At 40.1% G+C, this 21,041-nt stretch overlaps 2 protein-coding genes, 5 long non-coding RNA genes and 4 other non-coding genes across 11 annotated transcripts in view; 5 read left to right on the top strand and 6 right to left on the bottom strand.

The window, feature by feature from the left end:
- The window catches only part of LOC103513655 (protein-cysteine N-palmitoyltransferase HHAT-like), a 9,003-nt gene extending 2,849 nt beyond the window's left edge, over positions 1–6,154 (bottom strand). The window contains exons 1-4 of the mRNA XM_008478500.2: positions 5,966–6,154; positions 5,291–5,425; positions 4,830–4,964; positions 4,181–4,402 (exon numbers count right to left, since the gene is read on the bottom strand). Coding sequence (XP_008476722.2) covers positions 4,181–4,402; positions 4,830–4,964; positions 5,291–5,425; positions 5,966–6,121 — 648 coding nt within the window. The 5' untranslated portion in view covers positions 6,122–6,154. The remainder of the gene's footprint in view (positions 1–4,180; positions 4,403–4,829; positions 4,965–5,290; positions 5,426–5,965) is intronic.
- On the bottom strand, positions 2,539–3,001 carry LOC113469246. Its single transcript, XR_003392716.1, has 2 exons — positions 2,969–3,001; positions 2,539–2,648 (listed from the first exon to the last, which is right to left on the bottom strand). It is a non-coding gene; the product is annotated as an uncharacterized LOC113469246 (long non-coding RNA).
- A 1,096-nt stretch (positions 6,155–7,250) lies between the features above and the next one.
- Trnai-aau lies at positions 7,251–7,324 on the bottom strand. Its single transcript has one exon. It is a non-coding gene; the product is annotated as a tRNA-Ile (tRNA).
- Positions 7,325–7,446: 122 nt separating this feature from the next.
- Trnal-uaa lies at positions 7,447–7,530 on the top strand. Its single transcript has one exon. It is a non-coding gene; the product is annotated as a tRNA-Leu (tRNA).
- A 1,490-nt stretch (positions 7,531–9,020) lies between these two features.
- On the bottom strand, positions 9,021–9,092 carry Trnam-cau. The gene has a single exon. It is a non-coding gene; the product is annotated as a tRNA-Met (tRNA).
- A 900-nt stretch (positions 9,093–9,992) lies between these two features.
- Trnam-cau lies at positions 9,993–10,064 on the bottom strand. The gene has a single exon. It is a non-coding gene; the product is annotated as a tRNA-Met (tRNA).
- Positions 10,065–10,449: 385 nt separating this feature from the next.
- Positions 10,450–11,421, top strand: LOC113469247. Its single transcript, XR_003392717.1, has 2 exons — positions 10,450–10,592; positions 11,319–11,421. It is a non-coding gene; the product is annotated as an uncharacterized LOC113469247 (long non-coding RNA).
- Positions 11,422–11,466: 45 nt separating this feature from the next.
- LOC108252922 lies at positions 11,467–12,885 on the top strand. Its single transcript, XR_003392713.1, has 3 exons — positions 11,467–11,495; positions 12,312–12,450; positions 12,773–12,885. It is a non-coding gene; the product is annotated as an uncharacterized LOC108252922 (long non-coding RNA).
- Positions 12,886–13,133: 248 nt separating this feature from the next.
- LOC113469248 lies at positions 13,134–13,994 on the top strand. Its single transcript, XR_003392718.1, has 2 exons — positions 13,134–13,316; positions 13,569–13,994. It is a non-coding gene; the product is annotated as an uncharacterized LOC113469248 (long non-coding RNA).
- A 54-nt stretch (positions 13,995–14,048) lies between these two features.
- Positions 14,049–17,256, bottom strand: LOC113469245. The gene is made up of 2 exons (XR_003392715.1): positions 17,084–17,256; positions 14,049–14,136 (listed from the first exon to the last, which is right to left on the bottom strand). It is a non-coding gene; the product is annotated as an uncharacterized LOC113469245 (long non-coding RNA).
- A 600-nt stretch (positions 17,257–17,856) lies between these two features.
- Positions 17,857–19,891, top strand: LOC103513649 (protein HEXIM-like). The gene is made up of 2 exons (XM_008478494.3): positions 17,857–19,145; positions 19,222–19,891. Exon 1 carries the CDS (start codon positions 18,019–18,021, stop codon positions 19,036–19,038), a length of 1,020 nt encoding a protein of 339 aa, XP_008476716.1. The 5' UTR covers positions 17,857–18,018; the 3' UTR covers positions 19,039–19,145; positions 19,222–19,891.
- Positions 19,892–21,041: the final 1,150 nt, after the last annotated feature.

Here is a 21,041-nt window from a genome sequence, read left to right as displayed (position 1 = left end):
TTCACACACTGATCGCTCTATCTCTATAACCACAACACCTAGAAAGCTGAAATTTGGTAGGGATATTCCTTTTATGGTCTAGGTGTGCAATAAGAAAGGATTTTGCGAAAATCTAAACCGATCCTGAGATATGATCAATTTTTGATCGCTAAAATCTCCATAAGAAATACACAGAGTGCAGAGACTGCGAGAGAGAAATGTTCCGCTCTCGACCAACATTTTGAGTTTCGTCTATGTTTTTAGTTTGATAACTATGCAGCTAATAAGGAGCGCGCAGCGCGACCGTATTTTTTATTATTTTCTACAAGTTCGGCCATGCCTTTTCTACAAGTCTGGCCATGCCTCGGGATGAATTAGCGGGATTCCGGAGCGAAGTGACGGAATTCAGCTAGTAGATTATAGACTCTCTATCATGTTCATAGGTTTGGTTTTGCAGCCGACTACGCGCTACTTAAAGTCGCGCGTCTACGTCTACGCGTGCAGTATTGTTAAATGTGCTGCAATTTGGCAGGTTCAATATAGGACGGCCTATTGGTAGCGACCATCATTCTAATGTGTTAGGAGCTCCGCCAGGAGAACCCTCTCACTTAAAAGAAAGCAAAACATAAATACATATACACAATATGTCTGTATACTTACGTCTATTTGGAGTTGAAGCGCATTCACATAGATGAAATGTAAGGCGAGGCGTATCACGAAAAGCCAAAACATGCAGCGTGCCAATTCAAACAGGAATGTCACAAGCCTGCTACTAAGCGTTGGGCAGGAATCGGCCTGAAAACCGAACCGTCGAATCTCAATAAATTGTACTCGTTTTTCGATTGCAAATATTTCAACGGGTTACTTTCTGGTGTCCTCTTGTTGACCCAGCACCTCGATGGGAAGTATTGTGTCTCTTCTCGCTTCTCGCCCATCTGATGAGAGGCATACTACGGGATGGGCATGCTAGGACACCGACCACACACGTCTATGTAGCAGTTTTTTCATTGCTTGGAGTGTAGCGTGCCTGCCTTGTAAGCCCTAGGTCGTGGGGTAGATTCCCGGCGGGGCGGACTTTATACTAAACAGATCTGATTCGTTCACGGAACGGCTGACTTTCTCCTATCCTGCACTCCTTTTATCTTCAATTTTGAAACGATAAGAACTCCGTTGTTATACATAAATCCCTCTATCGAACCTCTTTTAAAAAATCCTTGTACAGTGTGTGTGTGTGTAATTTTCGATTGCAAATATTTCAACGGGTTACTTTCTGGTGTCCTCTTGTTGACCCAGCACCTCAATGGGAAGTATTGTGTCTCTTCTCGCTTCTCGCCCATCTGATGAGAGGCATACTACGGGATGGGCATGCTAGGACACCGACCACACACGTCTATGTGCTAGGTCAGGGTTCGATTCCTGTCCGGGGCGAAATTTATCCTGAAGGGATAAGGTTCGTTCTCAAAAAAAAAAAACTCTGATCTGAATATTAAATTGATGCTCTCGACTCAAATCTCCCCAACGTAATTTTTCCCTCTCTATAATATATATCATTGAACATTTGATTCATTTATTGAGATCCTGTGTTGCAGCTTGAGACCTTTTGTGTTACAGCTTTTGTGTAGTGCCCCAGTCGAGTCAGTTCGATGAAGTCCCCCTCATTTAAGAAGAATTTTTTTCTTACGTAATAATAGGCATATCTAAATGAGAGGGAGAGTAGATATAAGGTAGTACATAGCAGTAGGTAAGTTACGTTAAAAAGCATCAAGAACATATATTTATCTAATATCTAATAAATCTGTAGTAGATAAGTAGGTAACAAGGTATATAAACAACAGATAGGTACCTATACCTATCTGTTAAATAGCCTATCTTCAGGTGTGTCCAATAGTCAACCGGCCGTCGGTCGGTGGAGATCAATCGATGACCGCGGTCGACAATGTGTGGCCACACGTCAAGAGCATATGAGATTTCTGCTCTCAGCTCCATACAGTTTGAAGACCTGCTTCTATATCGTCAATTTCATCTACCTAACCTACCTGCTCTTTAAGATATACCTATTATTATACCCTCCGCTCCACTGTTTTAGGCCTAACTTAATGGTTCAGAAACTTCTTCTTCTTCATTCTTCTAGTGGTTCAGAAACAAAATGAATAAAATCCTGGAATGAAAAAAAAAGAGCTTGCTTCGTTCGATTACTAATACGGAAGTAGGCACTTATATGTAAGGACAGCTCGGAGGCAGGTCTACAAGGGATGCTCGAGTCAGGAGAACTACCCATGGATAGAATCCTGGTAGAATCAGATGCGCCGTTCCTCTATCCCAATGCTAGAGCCGCTAAATAAAGCATTACTTATACTTATTCTATGTTGGTCAGGTTACATATGTAAGGACAGCTCGGAGGCAGGTCTACAGGGGATGCTCGAGTCAGGAGAACTACCCATGGATAGAATCCTGGTAGAATCAGATGCACCGTTCCTCTATCCCAATGCTAGAGCCGCTAAATAAAGCATTACTTATACTTATTCTATGTTGGTCAGGTTACATATGTAAGGACAGCTCGGAGGCAGGTCTACAGGGGATGCTCGAGTCAGGAGAACTACCCATGGATAGAATCCTGGTAGAATCAGATGCACCGTTCCTCTATCCCAATGCTAGAGCCGCTAAGTTACCTATCCATGTGAGGCACTTAGTAATGTTGTGATATCCACAAAAGTTGTGAATATCCACAAAGAATTTGAGAGAGAGTGAGAGACTTTTGTACTTTATTAGTTGGTTAGTTTAATTCAGTACCTACCACTTAGTAATGTTGTGATATCCACAAAAGTTGTGAATATCCACAAAGAATTTGAGAGAGAGTGAGAGACTTTTGTACTTTATTAGTTTGTTAGTTTAATTGAGTACCTACCTATGTTGGTCAGGTTACATACTAGAATCCTGGTAGAATCAGATGCTCCGTTCCTCTATCCCAATGCTAGAGCCGCTAAGTTACCTATCCATGTGAGAGACGCTATCACTACCAAGTAAGTTATTAATCAGAAACAGGGGCTTAAGTAATAAATCAGAGGGGTCAAGAGAAAGAACGAACTAGCCCACACATACCTCGTTTCTCATGTGGACTTGAAACAGTGTGAAATTTTTGTACTGTGTTTTTGTACTGTGATTTTCCCAGTGGGTACTTTATCTATGTGATTTATCCTAATTAATTAATCAATTAAGTGTGGCTAACAGTCCTTCTACTCTCTCGACATTACTTGGACTGAGTATACCCTGTGGAGAAAAAAGTTTGGTGATTGAGTAAACATGTATGTTAAGCCATGTTGGGAATTTGGGATTGGGCAAAAGGGTGTTAGATAAACTCTGAGCAAGCTTGGAAAATGTTTGGTGCTCCAAGAACAGTCAGAGTATACACTAGCACTCTTCACATGAGATTGTAGTCAGCCTAGCTTGGAAAATAATGTGTCTGCCTTGTAAGTGCCAGGTCACAGGTTTGATTCTCACCCAGGGTGGATTTTATCCTAAACAGATAAGGTTTCTTCTCGGAACATCTGGCTTTCTCCTACCCTATCCTTCTTCTCTCTTTGATTTCAGGACAATAAGACCTTAGCATGTACCTCTTTTTCCAGATGGTGCCAAGATGACAAGCTCACTTCCCAAGTCAGAACTCATTTTATATTTCACCCTTTGGACAAGTGGTGTGCTTTATTCTATCTTCAATGTGTACAGCACTGGGAGGCAATGTAAGTGGAACATTGGACAGAGTGTTGAAAAATCTCTCTCTCTCTCTTTTTTTTTTAATTATTTCTTATGATCAGATTGTATTACCTATATAAATTTTATTGTTCATGTGGACTTGAAACAGTGTGAAATTTTTGTACTGTGATTTTCCCACTGGGTACTTTATCTATGTGATTTATCATAATTAATTACTTAATCAATTAAAAAAAAAAAAAAAAAAAAATCTCAATTTAAGCCGGCGATAGCACGATGAATAGGTACAATAGTTCCCAATGGATCGCTGAAATTAAGCAGACCCTTTTCACAACTTTTGTGGATATCACAGCATTACTAAGTGCCTCCTTTGCAATCAATGTCCACATTTCAATATTTTTTTTTCCCTAGTAATGCCGCCACTGCCTACTCGATAAAAGCAGCTACTCTACAATATATTCTATGAAAAAAAGAAAGAAATCTGTTAGTTGACATACCTGGTGAGGAACAAGTACAGGCCACGGTCAAAGTGCCTCCACATATCAGAGTACCTATGTATCCTGGCCACACACTTGGGTGTAGGAGGAGCGGCCAGGCCTTCACAGCGGGCCACGCATGTCGTGAGGCCGTAGAACACGACATACTTGAGATGAAAGTACTGGCCCATACAGTAACCCAGGCCGTTCATAGACCATCCACTCAGCCGCTCTACGAACTGAAATGGTGGAATGAAAGGTGATTAACCCTAGTCAACCTGACTAGCTGACAGTTTTTCGAAGAGTTCTCTCTGCTTCAAAAAATAAACAATATTCTTCATTAGGCCCGTCTCATATTGGAAGCGTAGACGCGCAACTTTAAGTAGCCCGTAGTCGGCTGCAAAACAAGAAGTATGCAAAACAAAAAATGAAAACCCTCTATAGATTATAGACTAGACTCTCTATCATTTTTATAGGTTTGGTTTTGCAGCCGACTACGCGCTACTTAAAGTCGCGCGTCTACGCGTGCTGCAATTTAGCAGGTTCAATATAGGACGGCCTATTGGTAGAGACCATCATTCCGATGTGTTAGGAGCTCCGCCAGGAGAACCCTCTCACTTAAAGCAAAACATAGATACATATTACACAATATGTCTGTATACTTACGTCTATTTGGAGTTGAAGCGCATTCACATAGATGAAATGTAACGCGAGGCGTATCACGAAAAGCCAAAACATGCAGCGTGCCAATTCAAACAGGAATCTCACAAGCCTGCTACTAAGCGTTGGGCAGGAATCGGCCTGAAAACCAAGACGCGCAACTTTAAGTAGCCCGTAGTCGGCTGCAAAACAAGAAGTATGCAAAACAAAAAATGAAAACCCTCTATAGATTATAGACTCTCTATCATTTTCATAGGTTTGGTTTTGCAGCCGACTACGCGCTACTTAAAGTCGCGCGTCTACGCGTGCAGTATTGTTAAATGTGCTGCAATTTAGCAGGTTCAATATAGGACGGTCTATTGGTAGAGACCATCATTCCGATGTGTTAGGAGCTCCGCCAGGAGAACCCTCTCACTTAAAAGAAAGCAAAACATAAATATATATACACAATATGTCTGTATACTTACGTCTATTTGGAGTTGAAGCGCATTCACATAGATGAAATGTAACGCGAGGCGTATCACGAAAAGCCAAAACATGCAGCGTGCCAATTCAAACAGGAATCTCACAAGCCTGCTACTAAGCGTTGGGCAGGAATCGGCCTGAAAACCAAACCATCGAATCTCAATAAATTGTACTCGTTTTTCGATTGCAAATATTTCAACGGGTTACTTTCTGGTGTCCTCTTGTTGACCCAGCACCTCAATGGGAAGTATTGTGTCTCTTCTCGTCCGTCTGATGACAGGCATACTACGGGATGGGCATGCTAGGACACCGACCACACACGTCTATGTAGCAGTTTTTTCATTGCTTGGAGTGTAGCGTGCCTGCCTTGTAAGCCCTAGGTCGTGGGGTAGATTCCCGGCGGGGCGAACTTTATACTAAACAGATCTGATTCGTTCACGGAACGGCTGACTTTCTCCTATCCTGCACTCCTTCTATTAAGGAGCGCGGTAGCGCTCCGCCCCGCCAAGTCAAGAAAGTTTGACCGCGCTACTAGAGATATTATACGCGACAGGGAAAGTAGCCGTTTTCAGGTCTCCAATTTCCAAACGATAAGAACTCCGTTGTTGTACATAAATCCCTCTATCGAACCTCTTTTAAAAAATCCTTGTACAGTGTGTGTGTGTAGTAACGCTTACCTTACCGTAGAAGTGATGTATTGTGATATGAGGTCCCAGGAACAAGGTAGGTAAGTATAGGGCGTATGCGAGATATTGCACCAGGGAGTAACGTTCCTTGTCCAAACTAAGGCTGAGACATCTCAGGTGAGTCCAGTACATTGCCATCTCTAACATGTAACTCTTGTGATCCGGAACTTTCTGGTCAGTCTGTAAAAAGAAGTATTCAATAGATCAGTTGCGCTTACTTGAGTGATGTTTCAGAGTCATAGAGCAGGAAAAATGAGGACTAACTGATTTTTTTTCTTTTTCTTCTACCTACCTCCCAAATTAACCTCATAAATCCCGAATGAGGCCGGGAAAAGCCAGCAACATGCGATTGCCCAGATTGGATACCAACCCCGCGCATTTCCGAGTGAAAAATGCCGCGCAACGCGGGAAACTGAAACAAGCGTGTAGCCAAAGACCAAACGTGGAGGTAAACGAAAAACGTGTTTTTTGCCTGATCAATTTTATCATCACTGATAGGAGAGGTAGGTACCTAAATTAAGGTGGCGCCAGTTACCAGAAAAGTCCAGGGGACCAAGGTACAACGGGGGCCAAGGTACGACTAGACACCCTACCTAAATAATTATTTGTTTCAAGGCCGAACTGCGATCTATGAATGTGGAATACGTCTCCAACCTACCTCAATGGTAGTGAGCGTGTAGCCAAAGACCAAACGTGGAGGTAAACGAAAAACGTGTTTTTTGCCTGATCAATTTTATCATCACTGATAGGAGAGGTAGGTACCTAAATTATTTGTTTCAAGGCCGAACTGCGATCTATGAATGTGGAATACGTCTCCAACCTACCTCAATGGTAGTGAGAGTAAATAATAGAGATGACGGTCGATCGGTCAGTGATCCCAAAATTAGATACCTATTTTATAGAGGACTTCGGGTTAGGTAAGAATCGAGAATTTAACAAAACATGCGCAGTATTGAGATAAGAAGGTCATACAATTTTATCAATAGTCAGCATATTATCCATATTAGTTAGCTTGGAATCGCTTTGTAAGCGCTAGGTCGTGGGTTCGATTCCCGTCTTTATCCTGAACTGATGAAGTTCGTTCTCCAAAGAGATGTCTCTGTCTTCTCTCTTCGATTTCAATACCTCAAACCTTTTCTAGCTAGGTACGACGAGTGCCAAGTTGTAAAATGTAAAAAAGTATGGGGTATTTTCGATAGTGAATAAAAATGGTTAGTGTAAATGTTTTCAGTGAGTTATTTTAACTAGTGAACAAAAAATTATGTTGCAAAAAATGTGGCCCATGGGGGGATCGAACCCACGACCTTCGCGTTATTAGCACGACGCTCTAACCAACTGAGCTAATGGGCCCGATGTAAATGGAGGGAAAAAAAGTACAATATAAACTGTAGCATTTAATTATTTTTCCCACTCGCGCACGCTGTTTGCGTTGCTGTTTAAATATTATATTTTTTTCCTTCTCGATCACACAAGTCAGGTTGGCCGAGCGGTCTAAGGCGCCAGATTTAAGCTCTGGTTCCCAATTGGGAGCGTGGGTTCGAACCCCACACCTGACATACTTTTTTCTTAAATTTAAATTGAGTTTATTTTTTTTTCAAGGCTTTTACTTTTTTTTTTTAGCTTCCGTATTAGTAATCGAACGAAGCAAGCTCTTTTTTTTCACTCCAGGATTTTATTCATTTTGTTTCTGAACCACTAGAAGAATGCAGTGGTGCGGACATGTTCAAAGAAGAGAGGAAACTACCTTATATCTACTCTCCCTCTCATTTAGATATGCCTATTATTACGTAAGAAAAAATTCTTGTTAAAAGAGGGGGACTTCATCGAACCGACTCGACTGGGGCTCTACACAAAAGCTGTAACACAAAAGGTCTCAAGCTGCAACACAGGATCTCAATAAATGAATCAAATGTTCAATTATTTTTTGTATAGAGGGAAAAAAATTACGTTGGTGAGAACTGTGTCGAGAGCATCAATTTAATATTCAGATCAGAGTTTTTTTTTTAGAACGAACTTTATCCCTTCAGGACAAAAGGTCTCAAGCTGCAACACAGGATCTCAATAAATGAATCAAATGTTCAATTATTTTTTGTATAGAGGGAAAAAAATTACGTTGGGGAGAACTGTGTCGAGAGCATCAATTTAATATTCAGATCAGAGTTTTTTTTTTTTTTCTGAGAACGAACTTTATCCCTTCAGGGTAAATTTCGCCCCGGACGGGAATCGAACCCTGACCTAGCGCTTACAAGGTAGACGCTCTACTCCGTTCGTCGACAAAAGCTACTTGCATCTCATCCAGCTTGATTGTGGCCGGAAAAGCAGCACGCTTGCCAAATGGTCACTCATTCGCGGATACGAACGACGCACGCACAAGGTTGCTTACCTTCACAGTGATCCACGAGAGGGACTGAAGGTGCTATCGCCGCCTATGGCTACAGAGGGCTTTAGAGAGGGTTGATTGGTATTTTGGGAGTCAAAATGACTCCTCGCGGGCATTGGCTTCCTAACCAGGTAGGTACCTAGGTTTGGCGAAATCCCGGTAAATCTATAGTCTTAATAACAGGCAGGATAGTAAACTCAGTATATAAACAGTCATTATACGAATTCTTTTACTCCTCTTCTTTTGAAGTTGGCCTCACGAGGCTGAGTGCATCCCGAAAGAGCCAACAGCACGTGTTGTCCCAGAGACAACTATCATCCTTTCCGATGTTGGTCCCGTCCCGGTAGGTAAGTATGTAAACCTACTCGAATGTCCCAACTCCCAGTCCAAATCAAAGCTGGGGGAGGGAATTCGCCATATATAATATGTTATTTCAGGATCATAAGTTCTATTAGCCGATCACTCAAGTTAATAGGCTTCGTATACGTAATCCGTGGTTAATTTCTAGACGGATGATGCCCTGTCACATTGGGGTTTAAATGAGATAGTTTGTTTTGTTGAAAAAAAAAGGTCATTTTAATACCTACCATTACCTACCTAGAAGGTAAAAAAAACAAGGAAAGCAAAAAGCAAAAAAACCGAGAGTATAAATTTTAGGAAAAAATCTAGCAGAGCGTGGTTTCGATCCACGGACCTCTGGGTTATGGGCCCAGCACGCTTCCACTGCGCCACTCTGCTCTTGATTGTGATCGAAAAATTAGTACAATATAAATCTCACTGCTATGAAAAAAGAGAAATTTCGCCCCGGACGGGAATCGAACCCTGACCTAGCGCTTACAAGGTAGACGCTCTACTCCGTTCGTCGACAAAAGCTACTTGCATTTCATCCAGCTTGATTGTGGCTGGAAAAGCAACACGCTTGCCAAATGGTCACTCATTCGCGGATACGAACGACGCACGCACAAGGTTACACGCACAAGGCTTCAGTACTTCAGTGATCCATGAGAGGGACTGAAGGTGCTATCGCCGTCTATGGCTACAGAGGGCTTTAGAGAGGGTTGATTGGTATTTTAGGAGTCAAAATGACTCCTCGCGGGCATTGGCTTCCTAACATCCTAACCAGGTACCTATAGGTTTGGCAAAATCCCGGTAAATCTATAGTCTTAACAGGCAGGATAGTAAACTCAGTAAACAGTCATTATACGAATTCTTTTACTCACCTCTTCTTTTGAAGTTGCCCTCACGAGGCTGAGTGCATCCCGAAAGAGCCAACAGCACGTGTTGTCCCAGAGACAACTATCATCCGTTCCGATGTTGACTCAGATAAGTCCCGTCCCGGTAGGTATGTAAACCTACTCGAATGTCCCAAGTCCCAACTCCCATCAGTCCCAATCAAAGCTGGGGGAGGGAATTCGCCAGGTTATTTCAGGATCATAGGTTCTATTAACTATTATAGCCGATCACTTAAGTTAGGCTACGTATAACGTAATCCGTGGTTAATTTCTAGACGGATGATGCCCTGTCACATTGGGGTATAAATGAGAATATACAATACCTACCAGTACCTTACCTACCTACTTAGAAGGTAAAAATAAAACAAGGAAAGCAAAAAACCAAGATAAATTTTAGGAAAAAATCTAGCAGAGCGTGGTTTCGATCCACGGACCTCTGGGTTATGGGCCCAGCACGCTTCCACTGCGCCACTCTGCTCTTGCTCTCATTGAGAAAAAATAGTAAAATATAAAGCTCACTGCTAAAAAAATATTTCAACCAAAGAGGAATGCGTTGTAAATTTTGTTTTTATCTCTATGGAGCCGGGAAATTTCAAAAATGTAAACAAAACAAGAAATGTAGGCAAAAAAGCGAAAAACACCGGAAAATATTTTTTGTTAAAGAATATTTAAATAATGTAGCTAATTAACTAACTTTCTTATTCACTGTTTTGTATAGTGTTTTCTGTATTCTGTTATGCAAATCATAAACTGGAACTGAAAAAGAGTTCAACCAAAGAGGAATGCGTTGTAAATTTTGTTTTTATCTCTATGGAGCCGGGAAATTTCAAAAATGTAAACAAAACAAGAGAAGTAGGCAAAAAATGAAAAAAGCGAAAAGCACCGGAAAATATTTTTTGTTACTTAATATTTAAATAATGTAGCTAATTAACTGACTTTCTTATTCACTGTTTTGTAGAGTGTTTTCTGTATTCTGTTATGCAAATCATAAACTGGAACTGAGGTGGTAAGTTGAAATTTGTTCTTCTTGCTTTGGGTTTCTTCTAAACTTAGGAGGATCAATTTTCCTACAGTGATTCGTTTTTGTGAGTTGCTTGCTGTCACTCCCTTTTATTACCAAATAGGTTGTCCTCAGTCCTTAAAAAGGTTTCTTCTAAACTTAGGAGGATCAATTTTCCTACAGTGATTCGTTTTTGTGAGTTGCTTGCTGTCACTCCCTTTTATTACCAAATAAGTTGTCCTCAGTCCTTAAAAAGGGGGTGTTAGATAAACTCTGAGCAAGCTTGGAAAATGTTTGGTGCTCCAAGAACAGTCAGAGTATACACTAGCACTCTTCACATGCGATTGTAGTCAGCCTAGCTAGCTTGGAAAATAATGTGTCTGCCTTGTAAGTGCCAGGTCACAGGTTTGATTCTCACCCAGGGTGGATTTTATCCTAAACAGATAAGGAGCAAGCTTGGAAAATGTTTGGTGCTCCAAGAACAGTCAGAGTATACACTAGCACTCTTCACATGAGATTGTAGTCAGCCTAGCTTGAAAGGTAATGTGTCTGCCTTGTAAGTGCCAGGTCACAGGTTTGATTCTCACCCAGGGTGGATTTTATCCTAAACAGATATGAGGTTTCTTCTCGGAATGGCTGGCTTTCTTCTACCCTATCCTTCTTCTCTCTTTGATTTCAGGACAATAAGACCTTAGCAGTTATAATATGTAATGTACCTACCTCTTTTTCCAGATGGTGACAAGATGACAAGCTCACTTCCCAAGTCAGAACTCATTTTATATTTCACCCTTTGGACAAGTGGTGTGCTTTATTCTATCTTCAATGTGTACAGCACTGGGAGGCAATGTAAGTGAAACATTGGACAGAGTGTTGAAAAATCTCTCGATGGTGACTGTGCAGAGGATCAAGGTGAGAGTTGTGCACGGAGGTTAAGACACTCACTAGGTAAATAGGAGGGCGTGGGTTCGAATCTTAGCCGAGGTACAAATTTTACCAAGGAAAATAAGGAAAGAAGGATTTTTTCTTCTTAGACTCTGAGCCCTTCTGCGCCTCAAGGTCTGATTCGGTCCGAAATTCTAATGAGCAAATTAAATCTCATTCATAGGTTAAAATCTTTAGCCAAATTTTTCCTTTACCAGTTCACGAGGCAAGGACACTACCGTGGAGGCCCTCAGCACGACTTCCCCCCTTCTGAAGCTCATTTCCCCTCTTTTAAAGGAAAATACGGGAATTAGTTCAACCAGTAAGAAATCCAAGAGGGTTCATTTCCAAACACTTTTTTTTTAAAAGATGAGTGTTTCACCGCCGTTTTTATTTCGTAGCGATGAAACAACTGCTACATTGGACGCTTGTGGTCTGTCCGTTTTTTTTTCGTAGCGATGAAACAACTGCTACATTGGACGCTTGTGGCCTGTGTCGTAGCATGCCCATCCCGTAGTATGCCTCTCATCAGATGGGCGAGAAGAGACACAATACTTCCCATTTAGGTGCTGGGTCAACACGAGAACACCAGAAAGTAACGCGGTGAAATATTTGCAATCGAAAAACGAGTACAAATTTTTGTCGATGGTGGGATTCGAACCCGGGACCTTCTGAGAGGCAAATACACCTTTTAAAGCTAACCAGACTGGCTGGCTGGCTCTCCTATCCTGGCTGTACCCAATCCTAAAGTCCCAACATGGCTTAACACATGTTTACTCTATCACCAAACTTTTTTCTCCACAGGGTATACTCAGTCCAAGTAATGTCGAGAGAGTAGAAGGACTGTTAGTCACACCTCTTACTATAATGTCCATTATGTCTAATATTTATTTCTTCGGAGGTATGGAAGTGGGAAATGCATACGTGCGATACATTTTCAAAGGTAAGAATGAATACAAAACATCGTTCTTTTTTTTTTTTCAAGAAAGAGGAAAATATTGGGCACAGTTAGTCCACTGGTAATTTACTTGTTTGCCACGCCAAAGGTTCCCGGTTCGATTCCTACCATTGACAAAATAAGTACTCGTTTTCCGATTGCAAATACTTCAGGAGGTTACTTTCTGGTGTTCTCGTGTTGACCCAGCCCAGCATTTTCCACACGCATCACACGAGTCGAATGCAGTTCTTTCATCATCGCTAAGAAATTAAACACTGATATTTTCATTTCCAATATGTTTGTTTTGTATTTTTTCCTTAATTTTCAGGAGGTTGGAAGTTCACTGTGCTGTTCATTTACAGCTTACGTCATGTGTCAGTCACTGTTCAACATTGGGAACTCCAAAAACAGCGCCAACTAAAACATCAACTCACAAAGGAAGAAACCAATAAAAGATGACATAGGATCCGCGTGTCTAATTCTGTGCTGTTCATTTACAGCTTACGTCATGTGTCGGTCACTGTTCAACATTGGGAACTCCAAAAACAGCGCCAACTAAAACATCAACTCATAAAGGAAGAAACCAATAAAAGATGACACAGGATCCCCGTGTCTAATTGGTTTCCAATTTTCATTGGTTGAAAATCTCAGGAACATTCCGTAATTCCTGTACAAAGAAGCTACTGTCTAATTGGTTTCCAATTTTCATTGGTTGAAAATCTCAGGAACATTCCGTAATTCCTGTACAAAGAAGCTACCTATTGTCACGAGATTGAGTGCACCCCGTTTTCTGAGCAATGACTTGGAAAAACTTGGTCTCTGTCGGTAATCGAACTCGGTACCTCCGGTGTGCAAGCCACTCGCCCACGGAAGTTGATGGTTCAAGTCCAAGTCAAGTTATGAAATTTCTTAATGAAAGTTTGCCAGAGATATTTAGTACAAAAATGCTATTTGCTCATTAGATTTTGGACCTCATTGGGCTTTGAGGGTCTATGTGTAGGCCTTTTTATCCAAGTGAGTGGTTCACTGGGCCTCTATCAGGACACAAGGGACACAATAGGGCTGCCTGGAAGAGACTGACAAGAAACACCAACCCTAGAGGAAAAGGCTAGTCGCCCACGGAGGTTGCTATAAAATCTAAATATAAAACTCACTGAAGCTAAGCAACGTTTCGCGTGGTTGATATCCTAATGGGTGACCATTTGGGCAATCACGAGTTGATCTTTCCCAGCCTCACTCAGGCTGGGTGAGTTATTTAGCGGCGGGTCACCAAATGAGGTATCTACCTAAAGTGTAATGGAGGCTCAACCATAGCAGTTATACTGTGATATTAATTCCCCTCTTAAACAAACAAAGAACAGTGTAAGTAAATTTTATATTAAAATATAAATACAATAATAAGGTATATTTTAAAGTCATGCACATTTTACATTTCAATGTAGGGTATAGTAATATTATGTCTAATTATCACAATACAAAATACATTGCTACAATGTACACATTTAACAATCTTAAAATATGTTAATAAATATGTAATAATTGAATAAAAATAAATTAAAAGTCACACTTCCGCCCACTCAAACGAAGTAGATAGAACAGGGCTGGTTGTAGGTAGACAAATAGGGCCAAAGCTGGCTCTGTGTACTCACATAAGAATAGGCTACTGACCAAGATGTACCACAAGCATCGGGCCTGGAATACATAAAGGAACAAAAGGAAATAAAATTAATTCAAGCCTTTGAATTGATTAGTTTAATGAAACATATTAGTCTTAGTATATTATATTTAAATAAATTACGTTAATTAACTAATTAAATTTAAAAAAAAACTTTATTTACCACAAGTGCACAAGGATAACATCGGAAATGCGCGGGGTTGGTATCCAATCTGGGCAATCGCATGTTGCTGGCTTTTCCCGGCCTCATTCGGGATTTATGAGGTTAATTTGGGAGGTAGGTAGGTACGTAGGTAGGTAGTCTGTTGACGCAGGTACCTTCGATTTTAGGTATTATAGCTACCTTGTGTCGTTTTACGCATAACGTACAAGTTTGTGCTCTGTGGGTACGAAGGTAATTCTCGATTCTTACCTAACCCGAAGTCCTCTATAAAATAGGTATCTAATTTTGGGATCACTGACCGATCGACCGTCATCTCTATTACTTATTTACTCTCACTAGCATTGAGGTAGGTTGGAGACGTATTCCACATTCATAGATCGCAGTTCGGCCTTGAAACAAATAATTTAAGTACCTCTCCTATCAGTGATGATAAAATTGATCAGGCAAAAAACACGTTTTTCGTTTACCTCTACGTTTGGTCTTTGACTACACGCTTGACTACACGCTTGTTTTAGTTTCCCGCGTTGCGCGGCATTTTTCACTCGGAAATGCGCGTGGTTGGTATCCAGATAGTTATGGGTTATGGGTGACCATCAGCCATTTTCCCGGCCTCATTCGGGATTTATGAGGTTAATTGGCAGGTAGGTAGGTAGTCTATTGACGCAGGTACCTTCGATTTTAGTTTTTAGGTATTACCTCTGTAGCTACCTTGTCGTTTTACGCATAACGTAGGTACAAGTTTGTACTCTGTGGGTACGTAGGTATACCTACTAAATCTATGGTAATGATTATGAAAGGAAAATGAAATTCACGCTGGTTAGCATTTGCTGTCAATTTTGAGTTTTTATTTCATTTGTTGGCCTATTTATTGGCTCTTTAGGACTTTAGGCCTACATTCTCGTTCGTATTGAATCGTTCTGTAAGCACCGTTGTTAAGTGTGGTGCGTGTTTGGCTCGGAAATGCGCGGGGTTGGTATCCAATCTGGGCAATCGCATGTTGCTGGCTTTTCCCGGCCTCATTCGGGATTTATGAGGTTAATTTTGGAGGTAGGTAGGTACGTAGGTAGGTAGTCTCTTGACGCAGGTAGGTACCTTCGATTTTAGGTATTATAGCTACCTTGTCGTTTTACGCATAACGTACAAGTTTGTGCTCTGTGGGTACGAAGGTACCTACTAAATCTATGGTAATTTGGTAATGATTATGAAAGGAAAATAAAATTCACGCTGGTTAGCATTTGCTGTCAATTTTGAGTTTTTATTTCATTTGTTGGCCTATTTATTGGCTCTTTAGGACTTTAGGCCTACATTCTCGTTCGTATTGAATCGTTCTGTAAGCACCGTTGTTAAGTGTGGTGCGTGTTTGGATGGCTGACGGGGGACCGACATCACCAGTGACCAGTGTGGGGTGGGTACTTGGGTAGGTGGTATAAAAAGTGCGTAGAAAAAAAATCCCTTGGGCTACGAATAGAAAAATCCCACGCTGAAAAAAATCCCACATTTTCCTCTCACGTGAGGGAAGTTTGATCTCGAGATTTACGGAGCAGCAATGTTGCCAAGTGTAATTACCGTACGCGTGCCGTTCTATGATCTGTACGGTTTTACGCAATCAGCTGTGTGGTTTTTCTCACAAAGATGGTACAATTTAGACAAATTATCGGACTTTCTCAGGCCGTTTTCATGAAATCTTGGAATGAATTCGGATGAAAGAGAAATTGATACTTATCATGAGTGGACAACCAGAGTTATTATTTTTTTTTTACTTTTTAACCTTCAGCTGAGCTAGTGTTTTTATTATTCTTATTATTTAAATACTCAATTACCTACAAGTTTTATAGGTAGGTACCTGAAAAAATGATCTGTGATCAAGCGTGCCGGGGCCGGGAGGCAAGCGAACGTCAAAAGTTAAAATTGGACTGCCGCGCTGCAACACACCGCCCGGCCTATAGGTATTAATATCACAAACATAATCAAATTGACTGGAAAAATTGTAGGTATGGTAGGATAAGGAAAGTAAAAATGTCAGCCGGTGGATTCATCCGATTTTGTTCCGGATGTCCTGTAGTGTAGGTAATATAATTTAAATGAGTTTTCCCATTACGCACGACACGATTTTTGTTCTAAACGACAAGTGGGAACGGGCTTTCCGACCAAAAAATCATGTTTATAAAATACCTTGTTAACCCCTAAAAAACCCCTGATAAGTACGGAAATCCTAGATAATGTACGACAATTCGACGGATTTTGTACGGTATTCCCAGATGAGAACATTCGGCAACCCTAATCACGCGAGTGATTACGATTTGAAACGACGGGAGGCAAGCGAACGTCAAAAGTTAAAATTGGACTGCCGCGCTGCAACACACCGCCCGGCCTATAGGTATTAATATCACAAACATATTATAAGGATAACACTTTCAACTACTACAGAGTTGGAATTTTAACCAGCTCTTTAATATCTGACCTCACAAGGCTGAGAGAGCACCCTGAAATAGCCAACAGCTTAACTTCAGTGGTAAACAGCTAAGAACTGGTGTATTCAGCACTGTATAGGTGTATAGTTATTGAAGAGTATGACTGGAAAAATTGTAGGTATGGTAGGATAAGGAAAGTAAAAATGTCAGCCGGTGGATTCATCCGATTTTGTTCCGGATGTCCAAGGATAACACTTTCAACTACTACAGAGTTGGAATTTTAACCAGCTCTTTAATATCTGACCTCACAAGGCTGAGAGAGCACCCTGAAAAGAACTGGTGTATTCAACACTGTATAGGTGTATAGTTATTGAAGAGTATCTTACTTACCTCTTCTAATATTTGCTCAATCAAGAGTGATACAGACAAGTGTATGACAAGCCAAGGTCCCAGGATGTACAGGAAGTCTACCCAGCATTCTAACTCGTAGTCTGATCTGTCCTGTAGGACTCCACCTAGCCATGACCAACCTTTAGTGAACTCCTCCCCTGGACTGTTCAAGTCATAATCTAAGGAGACAAAGTAACAGTTGTTTATCTCCGCCTTTGGTGAACTCCTCCCCTGGACTGTTCAAGTCATAATCTAAGGAGACAAAGTAACAGTTGTTTATCTCCTGCAAATTTAGGACCAGCAAAATCTAAGCCTGGAGTGATCATTCATTCACAGGGATTGCTTCTTTCTCTTTTTTCCCCTTAATTGATTAATTAATTATGATAAATCACATAGATAAAGTACCCACTGGGAAAATCACAGTACAAAAACACAGTACAAAAATTTCACACTGTTTCAAGTCCACATGAACAATAAAATTTATATACTTAGGTAATACAATCTGATCATAAGAAATAATAAAAAAATTACGCACGACACGATTTTTGTTCTAAACGACAAGTGGGAACGGGCTTTCCGACCAAAAAATCATGTTTATAAAATACCTCGTTAACCTCTAAAAAAACCCCTGATAAGTACGGAAATCCTAGATAATGTACGACAGTTCGACGGATTTTGTACGGTATTCCCAGATGAGAACATTCGGCAACCCTAATCACGCGAGTGATTACGATTTGAAACGATTTCTGCGATTTCATTTTCATTTTAGTATTTTTTGTGATGGAGGATGGAAAGTGTGAGGATTATTACGCAGTCCAATTTTCCAGATCAATGTTGATTTTAGTGATAAATACGTGTTTTGTCAAGTGGAAATCAGTATATTTTTAATTTTTCAATTAATGTTGGAGTTTTTTAACAAGTTTGTGTAATTTAAAATGGAAGTGACCAAAGAAATAAACATTTTAAGTTCGAATTTGTGCAAGGAAAGGGAGGAGAAGGATGGGGTTATAGGTCAAACTACAGTAGCGCTCTCTAGTTGTGACAATGCAGACTCAGGACCAAGTGGCGGGAATACAAAAGATCGCGTCGAGCGGAAGAAAAAGACCAGACGGGGTAAGCCTAAAGGTAAAAACTACAAACCTTACAATAAATTACCCAAAGATATAGATATGAAAATGAAAAGATCAAGGCAAAGGTGTAACTCAAGGTTAACCTATGAACAACCAGAGGCACCTAATAATAGTAATCAATTCATTATAGAGGATCATAACTTTGATCAGATTCCACTCATAGGCTCACCGGAGAGACCTAATCAGAGGAAATGTTACCGAGACTCAAGTTTCACTAGTGTTGAGTCTGATGGAGAAAACTTCTATTCATCACCAGAGGATGAGGTAGACTACATTATTCAAGACTTCTCTGTCACATACAAGAATTTACGAGAAGAATCACTGAATGGTATGTCTAAGAATGATCTGATCCGCCAAGTACTCACACTGGAAGAACGTATAGAGAATTTGGTGAAAAAGAAGAAAGGTGCTGAGGATGAAGATGCAGAAGACAAAAACGAATCTGAGCCACCAGAGAAAATAAAAGCACTTGAATGTGAGAACACTTGGCTCAAGAAAGAAGTTGAGCGACTGACAACAGAGAATACTACGTTAAGGAGACGCTGCAGGTCATCCGAGTCTTCTATTGATTCTGAAAGTGATAGTTCAAGTAGTTCTTCATCATCAGACTCTAGTACATCAAGTTCCAAACCAAACAGTCCAGTACCAGTCCTTGTAAATGGTGCAGCACATCAAGATGAAGCAGTCAGCATGGAAGAAGATTTAGTAGAGGTGAATGTACTGGCAGTAGAAAGTAATGTTGCAAGTGATAAACCAGCAGAGAAAAATGATAAACCAGCACAGAGTAATGGCATCAATGAGAAGTCAACCAACAATAATGCATAGACTGTATCAAACTTGTAAATAATGTATTTTGTTTGTACCATAGCATTTAATGTATGCATCTCAAGCTTTAACTAACAGAAGAATAAAATAGTTTTGTTGGTAGAAACATTTTGAAGACTAATTTAATGTATGCATCTCAAGCTTTAACTAACAGAAGAATAAAATAGTTTTGTTGGTAGAAACATTTTGAAGACTAAAATCAACCCCCTCCACCCTCTTATGTACTATTTTTAACCCCCCTCCACCCTCTTATGTACTATTTTTAATTTTTTTTATTGAATTGAACAAAAAATGTACAGCACTGATCTCATACAAATCCTAAGGCATATTAGTACTGAGATGGGTAATTGGGTACCTAACACTTGAGTGTTATGAAGTTGGTTCTTGAATGTTTTGTCACAACTATAATTTTGGGCAGGCCTTACTTCACATTGAAAAAGGCCTTAAAATTTTATTTATTTTTTAAGCTTATGGTAACAAAACTTATAAAGTTGGGAAAAAATCTCCAAAAAGAAAAACTTTTTTTTTTCTCACTACCTTTGATATAATTAATCAAAACTCCAAGTCAACTGCATTCCTAGAGTTGTCAGTGGGCAACTACTACAGTATGACAGTATAAAACTTGGATTTATATTGCCATAACTCAATGAAATATTTTTAGATCAAACAAGAATTAAGCTCAACTCTCCCACTATCATCATTTCATTAGGTATTGTTTAAAATTTCTTTACTACTAAGTAAGTAGTTGTATTAAAGAAAAATATCAGATCAAGAGCAATTTTAATATTATTATTGAAAAAGCTATTAAAAAAAACCCCATTTCCAAACCCACGTACATTTATGTAGATCTCAAGTTAATTTTAAATATTTTTTCTCTAATTATTGTTCTTGAACAAATATGAATTACACCATGAGTTTTGTGTTACAGCTTTTGTGTAGAGCCCCAGTCGAGTCGGTTCGATGAAGTCCCCCTCTTTTAACAAGAATTTTTTCTTACGTAATATAGGCAATATAGGCATATCTATCTAAATGAGAGGGAGAGTAGATATTATAAGGTAGTACCTACATAGTATGTAGTTAGTAGGTAAGTTACGTTAAAAAGCATCAAGAACATATATATTTATCTAATATCTAATAAATCTGTAGTAGATAAGTAGGTAACAAGGTATATATACAACAGATAGGTACCTATACCTATCTGTTAAATAGCCTATCTTCAGGTGTGTCCAATAGTCAACCGGCCGTCGGTTGATGGAGATCAATCGATGACCGCGGTCGACAATGTGTGGCCAGTGGCCACACGTCAAGAGCATAGGCAACGCATTAATGTGCTCCTCCGCTTCTTTCTGCTCCTCTCCTAGCGCACTTGCATAGTGGCACTACCTAACGGACGAAAAAAAAAACAACTGCGTAAAGTCTGACGTCACACATATTTGAACTCTTTCATTAGAACGGAAAATAACAAGCTGGGCCCGTCCCTCCGGGAATTATTTAGCCCGTAGTTTATTCGATCAGTACCTATGTACCTACCTAATTTGTTTAATATTCAGTGTAAATTTTTTAGCCCGTAGTTTATTCGATCGTGGTTAAAGAATACCTACCTATGTACCTACCTAATTTGTTTAATATTCAGTATATTAACATGATTTGATTTTTCGATTTTACTTTCATGTAATGATTTAAAATCAAGACTAGAGCCCGTTCTCCCTTCAATATGGACTAGTCCATCTGTTTGTTTACATAGGCTCTACACTTTTAATTTTTACAATTTCATACTTTTGTGGAATAGGCTACTGTAGAACTTTCCCAGCAGAAAACCATAGGCTGCGGTTACACTTGATCAGAATTCTTACAACGCGAGGGGCGCAATCGATTTCAAATGTAGTAAGAAAGTCTCTACGCACTCGTGATGGCATTTCTTCCGTTTTCGTAAGATCACAAGTTCTAAAACAGTGCATTCTTCTTTTGAAGTAGTCGAATCAATACCACAGTCTAACCTCTAA

The sequence above is a fragment of the Diaphorina citri genome, unplaced genomic scaffold, assembly GCF_000475195.1.
Source record: "Diaphorina citri unplaced genomic scaffold, Diaci psyllid genome assembly version 1.1 scaffold1003, whole genome shotgun sequence".
NCBI lineage: Eukaryota > Metazoa > Arthropoda > Insecta > Hemiptera > Psyllidae > Diaphorina > Diaphorina citri.
Note: the sequence above shows the minus strand (reverse complement) of the source record. Positions and strands in the feature narration are given on the sequence as shown.